Raw genomic sequence first — 12,517 nt, 5'->3', positions numbered from 1 at the left:
ACTGGAACTTGTCGGGTTCAGCGTTTTAAGAAATAGCTTTGTTACGCCATCTACTGTCAGTCTTTGGTCATTAGCCGGTATTCTGCATCCAAAAATGAGGTTGACAGGGAAAAAGTTGTTGGAATGCATGTATTTTTGAGTAGGTTTTGTTAATAGGACAGTGTCCTACTGTATAACTTCTATGGACACAACATAGAAGTCATACGGTCGAACCAAAAGAAATACAAAATGTTATCTGTTTTCACCAATTACAAATATATTCTGAAACTTCAACTCAATCAGTTTTTTTTTTCGTCAGTGACAATTCCATCACTTTGCTAAACAGTGTGTATGGAAATATCTACATCTAAATATATACAACATATTCATAAACATTTACTCCATATAGATAGATAGATAGATAGATAGATAGATAGATAGATAGATAGATAGATAGATAGATAGATAGATAGATAGATAGATAGATAGATAGATAGATAGAAATTTGTAACAATACCTTCATTCATTATCTATACTGCACCCACGGACAGGGAGGGGTGAAAGCCTATACCAGCTGCCATTGGCCAGGAACTGGGGTACACTCTGGACAGTAAATCCAAGGGCCACATATAAACAAACTATGATTCACTCCATAATTCACATATCTGGGCAATTGAACTTGCAGCTGGCTTTTGGACTGTGGGAGGAAATTGGAGAACCTGGACGATACCCATGCAGGTATGGGGAGAACAAACTCCAGACAGAATACCCTCTGGAAGGGATAAAACCAGGGACCTTCTTGTTGTGAAGCAAAAACATGAACTTCTACATTACTGTGCCCCCCCAGAAATGTGTAATTTCAAACACAATTCTGCTGAGTCTGATGGGGCAAAGCATATTGAAAGTTGTCAACCAGTGTATCTTCATTCACTCATTAGATGATGAGAAATTGACCAGTTTTCAAACATTTATCTTCCTCATTAGATCAGGAAAATACAGGCAGTAGGCTATGAATTATATGTGGATTTAATTTCTATTAAATAGAAAGCTTACTTGTATTTGACCAAATACAAATAAACAAGAATAAATAAAAATACAAAGGATCAAACTCACTGACAGATGGGAGATAAGATAAACTTTATTCATTCCAATAGGGAAAATTCTTTTTTCCCAGCAGCATAACAGTTGAAATTAAACATAAAGGCTGCAATTAATCTTCTGCAACAAATCATTAAGTTTTCCAGCTATAGACTTTTCTTTATTTTCTTATGTAGTGCCAACCTTCGATTTGGAGAATATGTAAGAAATAAATACTGTATCTCTGAACAACCCATCAATAGACAAGCAATAGAGTTCATCTCTCACAGGGCAAGTCTTGGTGTTTTAAAGACACAAAGTTACAACATAAAAGACAAGAAAGACAAACCATGAAGTAAAACAACAGTTTACTGGTCATTGCCTTTCATTCAGAATCCCAATCATGTAATTGTCCCCCCAGAAAAAAAGTCAAGTTTCATTGTTAGTCCACATTAAATAAAAGTAATATTGAAAACTTTCTGGATAACTGATGAAGAAAAAATGTTGATTTCGCAGTAAAATAGAGGATATGTTTGACAATTATTTCACTACATCTATCATAAAACAGCTGAAGGACATTGAGAATTATATTAATATAATAACTTAAACATATCCTGGATTAAATTTGTCTTGGGTATTGAGCATGGTGTTCCTCATATTGGCTCAGTTCAGCCATTTTATTGCTGTGGAAGTTTTAACTTGTTTAAGCGAGTTTTTCATTACTCAGTTGGCAGATGAAAGAGCACTCTGACTGCAAAATGATTACCACATTTCTGCTCTTGAAGTGGTCCCCGAACTCTTAATCGCCTCTTTTCTCTAATTTAATATAACTGTGGAATGATGGCTCTTGGAGAGCGTTGTCTCAACAGTAGATATCTGATATCAGGTACACATTTTAGGTACTATTTATTGATAATTTAAAATGTACTTTTTTATGTTGTTAAAGTTATCAACATGCAACATGTGTTTGAAACCACTTCTACCTCAACTTGAAATGTGACATCTATGCTGAGTGCCTGAGATCTTTAACTTTTATACAGATTCTCATTAAGCATGACTCCCTGAGGGGAAATTCTTGAATATTTATGGAAACAGTGCATGTGTAAATATAGCCCACAATTTCAATTCTATATATTATATATCTATATTAATGATTCTTTATAATAATCCTTGATTCATTCTCATTTCATTGTATACATATCTATCTATCTATCTATCTATCTATCTATCTATCTATCTATCTATCTATCTATCTATCTATCTATCTATCTATCTATCTCTGTCTGTCTCTCTCTCTCTCTCTCTCTCTCTCTCTCTCTATATATATATATATATATATATATATACACATACATACACACACATATGTACCTATACTGTTCGTATATTTGCACAGTGCATATGTATGTTTGTATATATATTTATATATGTGTATAAATACACACAGTCACACAAAAAAGAGACATACTGTTTATGCTTACGTGTGTGCGTGTCATGTTATATATATGATCAATCTTAACATTTTAACCATTTCAAATCACATCGGCGTCACTACATCTAAATTCTATTGGGAAAAACACACACGCAAACAAAACCCAAACAAGAAAAGACACACTTGAAACAGTGTCTTTTTCAATCTCAAACTACCTCCGTGAAGCTAAGTACTATGTTCCTTGTGCATTATCTTTTTGAAATAAGTATTCACAGTACATGAATACCAGCAATTTTGCAACAAACCAATACCGAATTGGACTACAGATTGTCAAAACCTACAGTCCCATGTAACCATGCGCCACCGTGAAGCTTTATGGGTAGCCTACGAACGTCCTTGTCCATCCAAGCGCACACCGACTTCCTTCAAGCACGGGACCGGAGATTTCTGTCAGTCGTTTAAACCAGTATAACATCCGTAAAACAGAAATGATGGCAGCAAGATTTCTTCGTCGTTCTCTCCCTGTGCTGAGGCAAGCCCGGTGCTACGCTGAAGCAGTCTCCGGTGCCCCGCAGATGTCCTTCACTTTCGCCTCCCCTACACAGGTAGCTAATGTGGCTAACAGTCCTCATTAGCGAGTCTCCTCGGCCCAGCTAGCGCTAAGTGTAGAGTACACTTGCTGTCTCAGAATACTGTTGTGCAAGTTTAAGAGAGACCTATGCTCCACTGTTTTGTTGTAGGACATGACTTTACCTCCAATAGAAAAAGTTTATTCGTTCCCTGGAAACCAGTAGCCTGGAAACCAGTAGCACCACCTAGCCACTGTTAGCTAGCTAACAGTGAGCAATGTATCTGTTCACTCCTGTATGACGTCCTGATATCAAAATACAAATTAGATCGGACTCATCGAATCCATACTTATTCTGGGGAGATGCTGTTTTCAATGCAATTGTGTTTTGCCAGCGTTTGATTTTGCTTGACAATATACACAGCCGCTAGTCGGCATGTTAGCGTGAAGTTCTAACCTTGACGTCGATGTCATCCGTGGGGAATAATAGTTCCGCTGCCTTATTTTACCAAATCCGGTCCCGGGCGACAAGCAACCTCTCGTTATGTAGTTTCCCTTCACGTTGTGCAGTACTATGTGACTATGTTATAGCATCTTTTTGAACTGATTTAGACCTGACCATATCATTTAACCGGGTGTAACTTTAATGGAAAGGTGTCAAAGCAGTGCAGTGTTTATTGCTATCACACGAGAGTATATAAATGTTGGATTTCCACCCTCAAATTGCCCAGCATTATCTTTTTAATACTATAATTAGATACAAACTGGTCTGTGTGGAGAGGCCCAAGACACAATTGAAAAGTGGGCGTAGGGGTATGGTTATTTTCTTCGACAAAGAGAAATGACTAATTGTATTGCTGATACAATAATCCTATCATCTATTTTGTTTTGAATGGTGAGTGACAGTACCATGCAGATTTTTGTTTATTGAACATCTACAACTTAATGATCAGCACATAAAATTCATCTATGTATACATTTTCTTTTACAAATAGTTCTTAGTTATTCTATTTTCCCCATAGAATGTCAGTATTACTGTTCACAGAACACAGGTTTTCAAAATGTAACAACCCATGTTTTCAATATACTGCAAATGTTTAAATTATTCAAATAATGACCATCATCAGATATCAAAATGACAACTAAAATCTGTGCATCTTAATTTATGTATGTGTATCCTTTTAGTCGTCATTGCTTTTTCTACAGTTCATATTGGACTTATAAAGCCCAATATATTCGCAATCATTTTTTGTTGTTTCCAGTGCCACAGTTTTTTTTTGGGGCTGAATGCATCCACTGTTTCACTAGATTCCCTAGCACAGTATTGAATTGATCAGTTGACTTTTGTATCAATACAATTAATTCACTGCTCTTTTCATCATATGATGTGATGCTTGTCTATTCTGCTTGTTATTCTGCAGGTGTTCTTCAAAGGGGCCAGTGTGAAACAGGTTGATGTCCCCACACTCACTGGTGCGTTTGGTATCCTTCCTGCCCATGTTCCCACCTTGCAGGTGCTTCGCCCGGGTGTTGTTACAGTCTTCGGTGACGATGGCTCCTCATCTAAGTATTTTGGTAAGACTTGAGTCCGTGGGAACAAATCAACTGCTTCAATTTTTGATCAACGTTTTTATGTAACTGATGGGTAATAATGTAATTACACTACTTGTGTGTGCAGTGAGCAGTGGTTCCATAACAGTTAACGCTGATTCTTCAGTACAACTGCTAGCTGAGGAGGCTGTTCCCCTGGACCAGCTGGACATCACAGTGAGTATAACCTATACTTCAGTCCCATCCTTTATATTTGACTAGCTTAGGCTATGCACAGTATTGTATGAGAAATGGACACATCAGATACTGGACATAAATTACTGATTTATATTTACTTTTTTTGCAGCATTGATGTCTGTGTTACAATTTGTAATCGTCAAAATTACATTTTCTTCTTGTTCTTTCTATTAACGGATAATTGCTTCGGTGGGAGATATATAGAAATATTTTTTTTATATATATTTTTTTGTTGCTGACTTGTATCATATCAATAATAGAATCTGGCATTGTTGGATAACTAGTCAGGTAAGAGGAGTTAGTATAACCTAGATATGTTTTCAATTTCAAATTTTACTTTGCCATAACAGCAGAAATAACATAACAGCCATAACAGCATGAAATTATTTTCAAAGAAACAGTTGGCTAATTTATTTAGCACACTTATTGGGCCATTTTTCAAAGAAAATCTACTATACATATTTTTCGTTTTATAGATACATTTAAATTTAAATCCCATTTCAATTTAAATAAGTCTCTGAATTTTGGTTTGTTTAATCCAAATAATTTTTGATGAATTCTGGCAATGGCACACGCCCTTAAAGTGCCTTTGCTTGATTGCATTTTATTGTGAAAAGGATTATGTTATCAAAATCACCAAGCCTGTATTAGTTGTAACATTGAGGCAGAACATTGTGGCCTTGATCTCTTCATTATGAGCTGGTTTCTATGTTGTTCCCATTTTGAATCAGCTTTAAATTCTGAAGTCCTTCTGTCCATTATCTACCACTTGTTCTACACTTGAGGTTTTGGGGTGTGCTGGTGCCTATCCTAGCTGCCATCGGGTGAGAGGTGGGGGACATACACACCCTGGACTAGTCGTTAGTAAACAACAATTCCCTCTCTCATTCACACACACACACACACACACACACACACACAAAGTATTCCCAAATTTTTACAATTAACCTTCTGCATATTTTTGGACTGTGGGAGCAAATCAGAGAAAACCCCCACAGACACGGGGTGAACGTTCAAGCTCCACACAGAAAGGTCCCTGTTGGAATTGAACCAGGGTTCTTTGTGCTATGTGGCAGAAGTGCCAAGCACTGTGCCACCCACCTTCTACCCCTGCATCAAAACAATAAACTCTTAGATGCATTTTGTGAGTTCTTTATTGCTTAGGTTTTAAGAGTCTTTTTGCTTATATTTTCAATTCTAATACTTCATTAGACCAATGTGTTGGTCAATTTTGAATTCACAGGATATCTTGACCTAACAGTTAGTTTCTGCTGGTATTCTCCATTATTAATAGGTAAAATTTGATGTAGTATTTGCTGACAACTTTATTGCTTTTATATATCAAAATGAATATTAAAATAAGAAAAAAAATCTTGTTCATTTTCCCAATAAAAAAGCCCCCAGCACCTAGTTTAATGGGTATAAAGATTCTGAACACTCTTCAAGCATCTGGGGTAAATTAGACATCAAATTAATTGTCATTCAATTTCTTATGATTATGTCAATGTTCTTAGAATTGCCTTTCAAAGTATATCTGTGTCTGCAGCTTGTCATTATTCTTTTCTCACTCTCTCCTGCAGTGACCTATGTCTTTATAGAATAATTGCAGAGTGTATCGTTTCTATGGGGGGGTTGGGGTGCTGCTTATTTCTAAACAGGGGTGACTGGTTTGCTACGGGTTCAGAACTTAATGCCTCCACCTTTTGTACTTTTGTACCCAGGATCTACATGTCATCAGAATGTCAGTGTTGTGTGGGTTTGCTTGATTCTTTTCAGAACTTTAGTATTTTAATGAGATTTGTGATATGGATGTTCATATCCACTTTGTTGAGCTTTTCATTATCACTGATTGGTCTCTCTGGTGTGTCTCCCAGCAGAGACATGCTCTTTGACAGTAGATGCAATTCTTTGAACCTACATATGCACCCCCCTCCATTTTGAGATGAGATGAAATGAGAACAACTTTATTAATCCCGAAGGAAATTGTTCTGCCAGAGTTTCAAGTAAAAAACATAACAGTAATAGATAATAGTAGAAAGGAGGAAGAATAAGAAATATAATGAAATTTTGATATACTGGGTTGATTAGCACCTTCCAGTTGATGGTGATCCATCGTATCTGCATTGCAGTTGGACTCTAAGCCAAATGTGAGACTTGTTAATAGTGCGCTACGTTATGTGCTGTGCACCATGCCTGTTTTTGACCTCGTGCTGTGCCAGTGTCACTGTCAACTTGATTTCATTGCAGTAAATGAGTTATTTTTTCTGTGTCATCTTGCACTCTGCTGTAACAATACACATGGGCCCATGCTGTTAATAAGAAGGGAAAGGTCAGTCACTGTTGAGTTATAGCAGATGTGTCAAATCCCTACTGGGAGACCTTTAACTTCAGCTATGTTTGGCATTTCTCGTTTCTAATCGCTACTGTGACAAATGGAGCTTTCAGAGCAAAGAGGCAGTGGGAATTTTCTCAGCTCATCTTCCCACTTTGTACCGGTTCTTGCTCAGGTCAGCTAATCTTAGCTAATCTTACTTTTACATCCCAGTCTTCTTCTAAAAGGGTTTTGATGATTTGTCTAGCCCCTTGTGTTCTGAGGATGGGCGTGGTTTGGCAATTTTTCTCCCTTGCCTGGTTGGATATGTGCTTGTACAATATACTGAATGTTACAAGAAAATATTTGGTTCAATGTGTTAAGCTTGCAAAGCAGCTAAGTGTGCCACTGAGAGGTGATTTGTATGGATCCTGTCAAAAGAGTCTCCCTTCATCTTTCAATGCAATACTCTTTCAGTCGCCCACACTTTTGGTCGTGTGTCCATAGGTTGCCAAGGCCAACCTTGAAAAGGCCCAAGCTGACTTGGCTGGTACATCCGACGAGGCTGCAAGAGCAGAGGTTCAGATCAGCGTAGACGCCAATGAGGCCATTGTCAAGGCTCTGGAATAAACCTATGGTAGGAGAAACCGTCTGCTAAGACCATTGCAAATGGAAAAGTCAATTGAATCTAAAAGTTTGTTTTTCTGTTTTTTCCCCCATCTCCAGGGTATCTGTAGTTTTCAATCGAACGACATTTCTGTGTTTCCAGCTCCATTACATGGGTGTCCAGATGATTGCAGACTTGCTTTGTACAGTGGATGAAAATACAAAATAAATTTATTTGGAATTTACTGGGAAATGTGTTTGTGGTTTCAATAATTGAGGTTTAACTGATGTTCTTGCCATTTTTTGTTGAAATGTCTTGGATTAATTGAAGGCCAGTCAGTAAGATAGCTTGCTGCAGTTCCACACTTCTCTTCATGATAGGCTTTGTGTAAACACTGCAGTGACTGTTTCAGCCACTTGGTGGCAGCAAATGTTAGCTTTAGATTGTGGTGGTATTTTTTTTAGTTTTGAGTTGTTTTCTATTTATTTATTTATTATTTCCAGAATTATAAATCTTCCTGTTCACTAGATTTTCACATTTTTTTGCATTATGACTAGTTGCGGTGGTTCACTTAATAGGCCTTCTATAAAAAAATCCTGTGGAATGTAGTCATACTGTCACAAGCCCACTCGTTTGAAGTTGTATGAAACCCTTAGTTGCACCCTTGATTTTTAACTTGTTATGAGGGATGACCTAAGGCTTCTGTGAAGAAGCCAGGAAAGTCCTTTACTGCCCACCCTGTGGAAAACAGGGCCTGTTTCTTATTTCATAACCACTGCCTTAAGCTCCAACTCACTCCAGGAGGTGCTGATCTTACTCACGTGCTGACTTGATGCTTCAAGGGGAGAAACCACAGTCAGTTTATTTTGAAGGCAAAATCTCTTGAAGCTCTAATACAACTACCAGTACACTGTGAAAGTACCAGTATTTAGGACTGCAAAACTCATACATTTTGATTGTGAAACAGAAGCCTTAATAAATTACAGGTTTTGAACTCATACATCAGAGGAGAGAAAATAACTTGAGGGAGAAAAAAATATACCTCTGTGTGACACACTGAGTTTTATTTAATTATCAAGTAAGTCAAGGGGCTTTCTGTTTTGGGTAAAAAAAAAATAATAACTAGTGCTCACCTTTTGCTCTGTTCTTTCCTATTTGTCTCTCATCAACACATCCTCTCCGAGACGGCGCTCACACTCATCAACAGTGCACACTCACACTTACTCATCAGTGGGCCTGAGGGCCTGGACACATGTGAGTAACACTTCAGACAGGCAAGATTAAACGTTCGTGTCAAAACCACCACTTCTTTAGTCCCGATTTATTAAAGGGGATGTTGAAACCAATCTCAATTCTTTTATTTTTTTTCCCATCTGCTTCAGTGTCACTCGACAAAAAGGAAATGCTGTAAAATTACCATGTGCTTTCCATGTGCATGTGTGGTTTCCAGTGGTCATGTAACAATAACTCGGTGAATGTTCCAAAAATGGGCACGCTTTAATTAAAGCCTGTTTGGTATGTTACAAGGCCAGATGATTTTTTTTTCAGTGCGGTCAAAATCTGGGTCAAAATCATTAAATCTCAAAACTAGGCAGTCTAATGGAGTAGATGCCTCACACATGAACTGTCTGACCCAAGTGTTGAATTGCTGCGCATCAATGCAGAAGTGGTGAAGTGCTGTGCATTGATAAAGGATTCAGTGAGAGCCCTCAGTGAAGAGTCACTCAGTGATGTTCTGGGGCCGATGAGGCCTATGGTAAGTTATTCTCTGTCTCTCATCGATGGTCATGCACTGTAATTAAAAGAATACCTTGTCTCCATCTGAGTGAGCAACATGATACCAGCAATGACAATCCATGATTTAATGTTTAAGTGGCAGCTTTCAGCTCATTGAGAGCTCATTCCAGTCTATTGAGTCAAGTATAACAAAAACAAAGAGGGCCAAAGTGCTTTTAGTTTCTTTATATGACTACTGCTTTTCTTACTTTTAAATGAGCCAAATATACATATAGGGCGCTGAGATGCACACCATTTACAGACAGCAGGATGTTACCTTGAGGATTGTTCTGAGGCTGCCCGAGTGCTGGCTCTATGGATCCAGAGACTGCACGAGTTTAACCTCATTGGGATAGAAAGTCAGATGAGAGTCTCTTATATCATGCTCAAATAGAAATCCTCTTAATCTCTTTTAGCTTTTTTTTTTTTCAGTCTGATAATATCGTAGGGCACACTTCAAATGCATCCCCATTGACATTCCCTTCCTCATGTTAATGATCATTTGTGTAGCTGACAGCCTAGGAGACCTGGTGATATACCCTGCACAGTTATGAAAGAAGAAAACTAATCAGTGAATAATACAGTGGCTGTGTTTAAAATGGAGTGGGGGGGTTGTTATTACAATCCTCAAACAAAACCTTATTTTTATTTTCCCTTTCTTTGACAGACATTTTTAACCGATAGATTTCATCTTTGATAATCTGCACCAAAAGTATATATCTGTAGCTTGGGACAGGCTCCAGGATAATGAAAGTGTCTGATGTGTGAAAAGTAATAAGACACCTCAGAGGAAATTAAGGGTCTGGAAAATGGTTTGAGTGAAAGGTCGGGTGAGCAAAGGAGTTTTTCACATACCAAAACCCACAAAAATGACTGGACCCATATAATTATCCAGCATCCTTAAACATCTGCCTTGTAAACTTAAATATACAGTGGATAAACTGTAGCTGATGATAAGATATGATGGCTGAATTTTTGTGCTTGTAAAAGTGAAGTTTTTCACCTACAAGATACGGTCAAGCACTTCTAAGTGTGCATCAAGGGGGCGATTTGAAACTCTGTGTTGGTAAGAGAGAAAGAGAGGCATCCAGAGAGTGGAGCTGATTGAAGTTCTGACCTTTTGGTGGGGCTGTGTAAAGAGGGGGCTTGCAGACTCTCAGTCAGCTGTCAGATACTGCATCCAGCCTGATAGTGGGTGTAGGGCCCTGACACGAGCCTCCCACCACTGTGCCCTGTTTGTGTCATCCATCCCTCCATTCTTACAGCCTTCCATTCCACCCACCCGTCCAGCACACACACACACACAACAGCCAGGCACAGCCGCAAGTACTCATCCAGACACAAACATTCACACAAATACAAACATATTTCAGCTTGTTCCGGCAAGGTATCATTTCTACAAATAGCAGTGTGGGCATTTGGGAGAAAATCGCAAAGCCGCAAACACAGCCTGCTGTAGGGGTGTGATAATCAGCTTTGTGGAAACAGCAAATGGCCCCTGAGTGGCAAGGCAGGTAATCATTGCCATGAGTGTTTTTGTGGACGAGGTAGAGTCCTTTTCCATCCTTGTGTGTGTGTGTCTATGCATATTCACACAGGAATGAGGAGCCTATTTAGATTTAAAAAAGTAACCCTAACCATGCAATTAATAATTTTACAGATGTTTTGGTCACTGCATTATCTGTGGTACTACCCAGACAAACAGAGATAGATAGATAGATAGATAGATAGATAGATAGATAGATAGATAGATAGATAGATAGATAGATAGATAGATAGATAGATAGATAGATAGATAGATAGATAGATAGATAGATAGATAGATAGATGTGAAAATGGCTGGTGTTATATGATATTTTTATATAATATCTGTTATATATATATCTATAATATTTCTTGTAAAAGATCTTCTTAAGCCTTAGCTTTAAGGCTGCTGTGTGAAATATTTGTTTTTCTCCAGAGTTGCTGACAAAGGAGATGATAGTTCCAGCTGGAGGTGTCACATGCTGTGGGGCTCAGAGGAGTCAGATCCAAGATTTGTTCGCAATATGAATGCATGTCTGGACACAGGAAATTATAAATGGTTGGGACAATGATGCTGAAGGAGAAGAAAACATGTATAAAGATATCATGCCATAAGGCACCAGAACTTCAGTCTCAACCCAGAAATTCAGGTGCTGTTCCTGGAGATATGATGAGCAGCTTGTCCTTTCATGCCCCCTCTGACGTTATATATATCATAGATCTATGTTTAGATGTGAAGCTGACGTAGAGGCACACTCTGATTTTCCTTTTCATTTCATAAACGCATTAGATAGTAGCACAGGTGGAACTCTTGCCATCTGTGCAGGAGTTCATGTTTGCGTCATGAGACACCCCACAGCCCCTGCAAAGGGGTCACCTGAGATGACAACTGTAAGCTAAAGCTAACTGTAGTATCATCTGAATGCTGCTAATCCTGGCGCAGGAACTTGATTCTTCCCAAACAAGGGAGCGAACACTGATCCCTGAGTCAAGATGACGTTTGACTGCTCCTGTCCTCCTGTGAGTTAGTCATTCCCAGGATGATTGCAATTTTCCTGCCCTGGATATCAAAAACTTTTTCCTCTTCTGTTCAAATCACTCACTCCCATGTGATCTGTCCATCAAGCCATCAGTCTTTTTCTATCGTCTTTCACATATTTTCCTGTTGACTGTCACTGGCTGTATTGCGTTGCTGTGTCCCCTGTTCCCAAAACAACTACTGGCACTGCCTGGACATGTGAGAACACATTCACACACAAGAGAATATTAGCACTGTAGTTATCCTTGAAGTGCAATTGGTTATTTGTTGCCCCTATTGATTGTATTGTCGGCACAAGGAACACCCCTGTTTTAGACTTCCGTACTTCTGTGTGAGAGATGGGGTTGGGGAAGGGACAATTGTGGCAAAGCAATCACATCAGAGGGGGCTTATCCAGTCCGCCATTCTTTTTTTTT

General features: G+C 38.5%; 1 protein-coding gene across 1 annotated transcript; it reads left to right on the top strand.

Annotated features, from left to right (window-relative positions):
- The first annotated feature begins 2,851 nt into the window (after window positions 1-2,851).
- Window positions 2,852-8,006, top strand: atp5f1d (ATP synthase F1 subunit delta). Its single transcript, XM_086161983.1, has 5 exons — window positions 2,852-3,093; window positions 4,478-4,631; window positions 4,735-4,823; window positions 7,663-7,792; window positions 7,882-8,006. Exons 1-4 carry the CDS (start codon window positions 2,977-2,979, stop codon window positions 7,783-7,785), a joined length of 483 nt encoding a protein of 160 aa, XP_086018109.1. The 5' UTR covers window positions 2,852-2,976; the 3' UTR covers window positions 7,786-7,792; window positions 7,882-8,006.
- The last annotated feature ends 4,511 nt before the right edge of the window (window positions 8,007-12,517 follow it).

The sequence above is a fragment of the Fistularia commersonii genome, chromosome 16 (genome assembly GCF_037954325.1).
Source record: "Fistularia commersonii isolate RoL2024-O1a breed Wild chromosome 16, RoL_Fcom_v1.0, whole genome shotgun sequence".
Taxonomy (NCBI): domain Eukaryota; kingdom Metazoa; phylum Chordata; class Actinopteri; order Syngnathiformes; family Fistulariidae; genus Fistularia; species Fistularia commersonii.
Note: the sequence above shows the minus strand (reverse complement) of the source record. Positions and strands in the feature narration are given on the sequence as shown.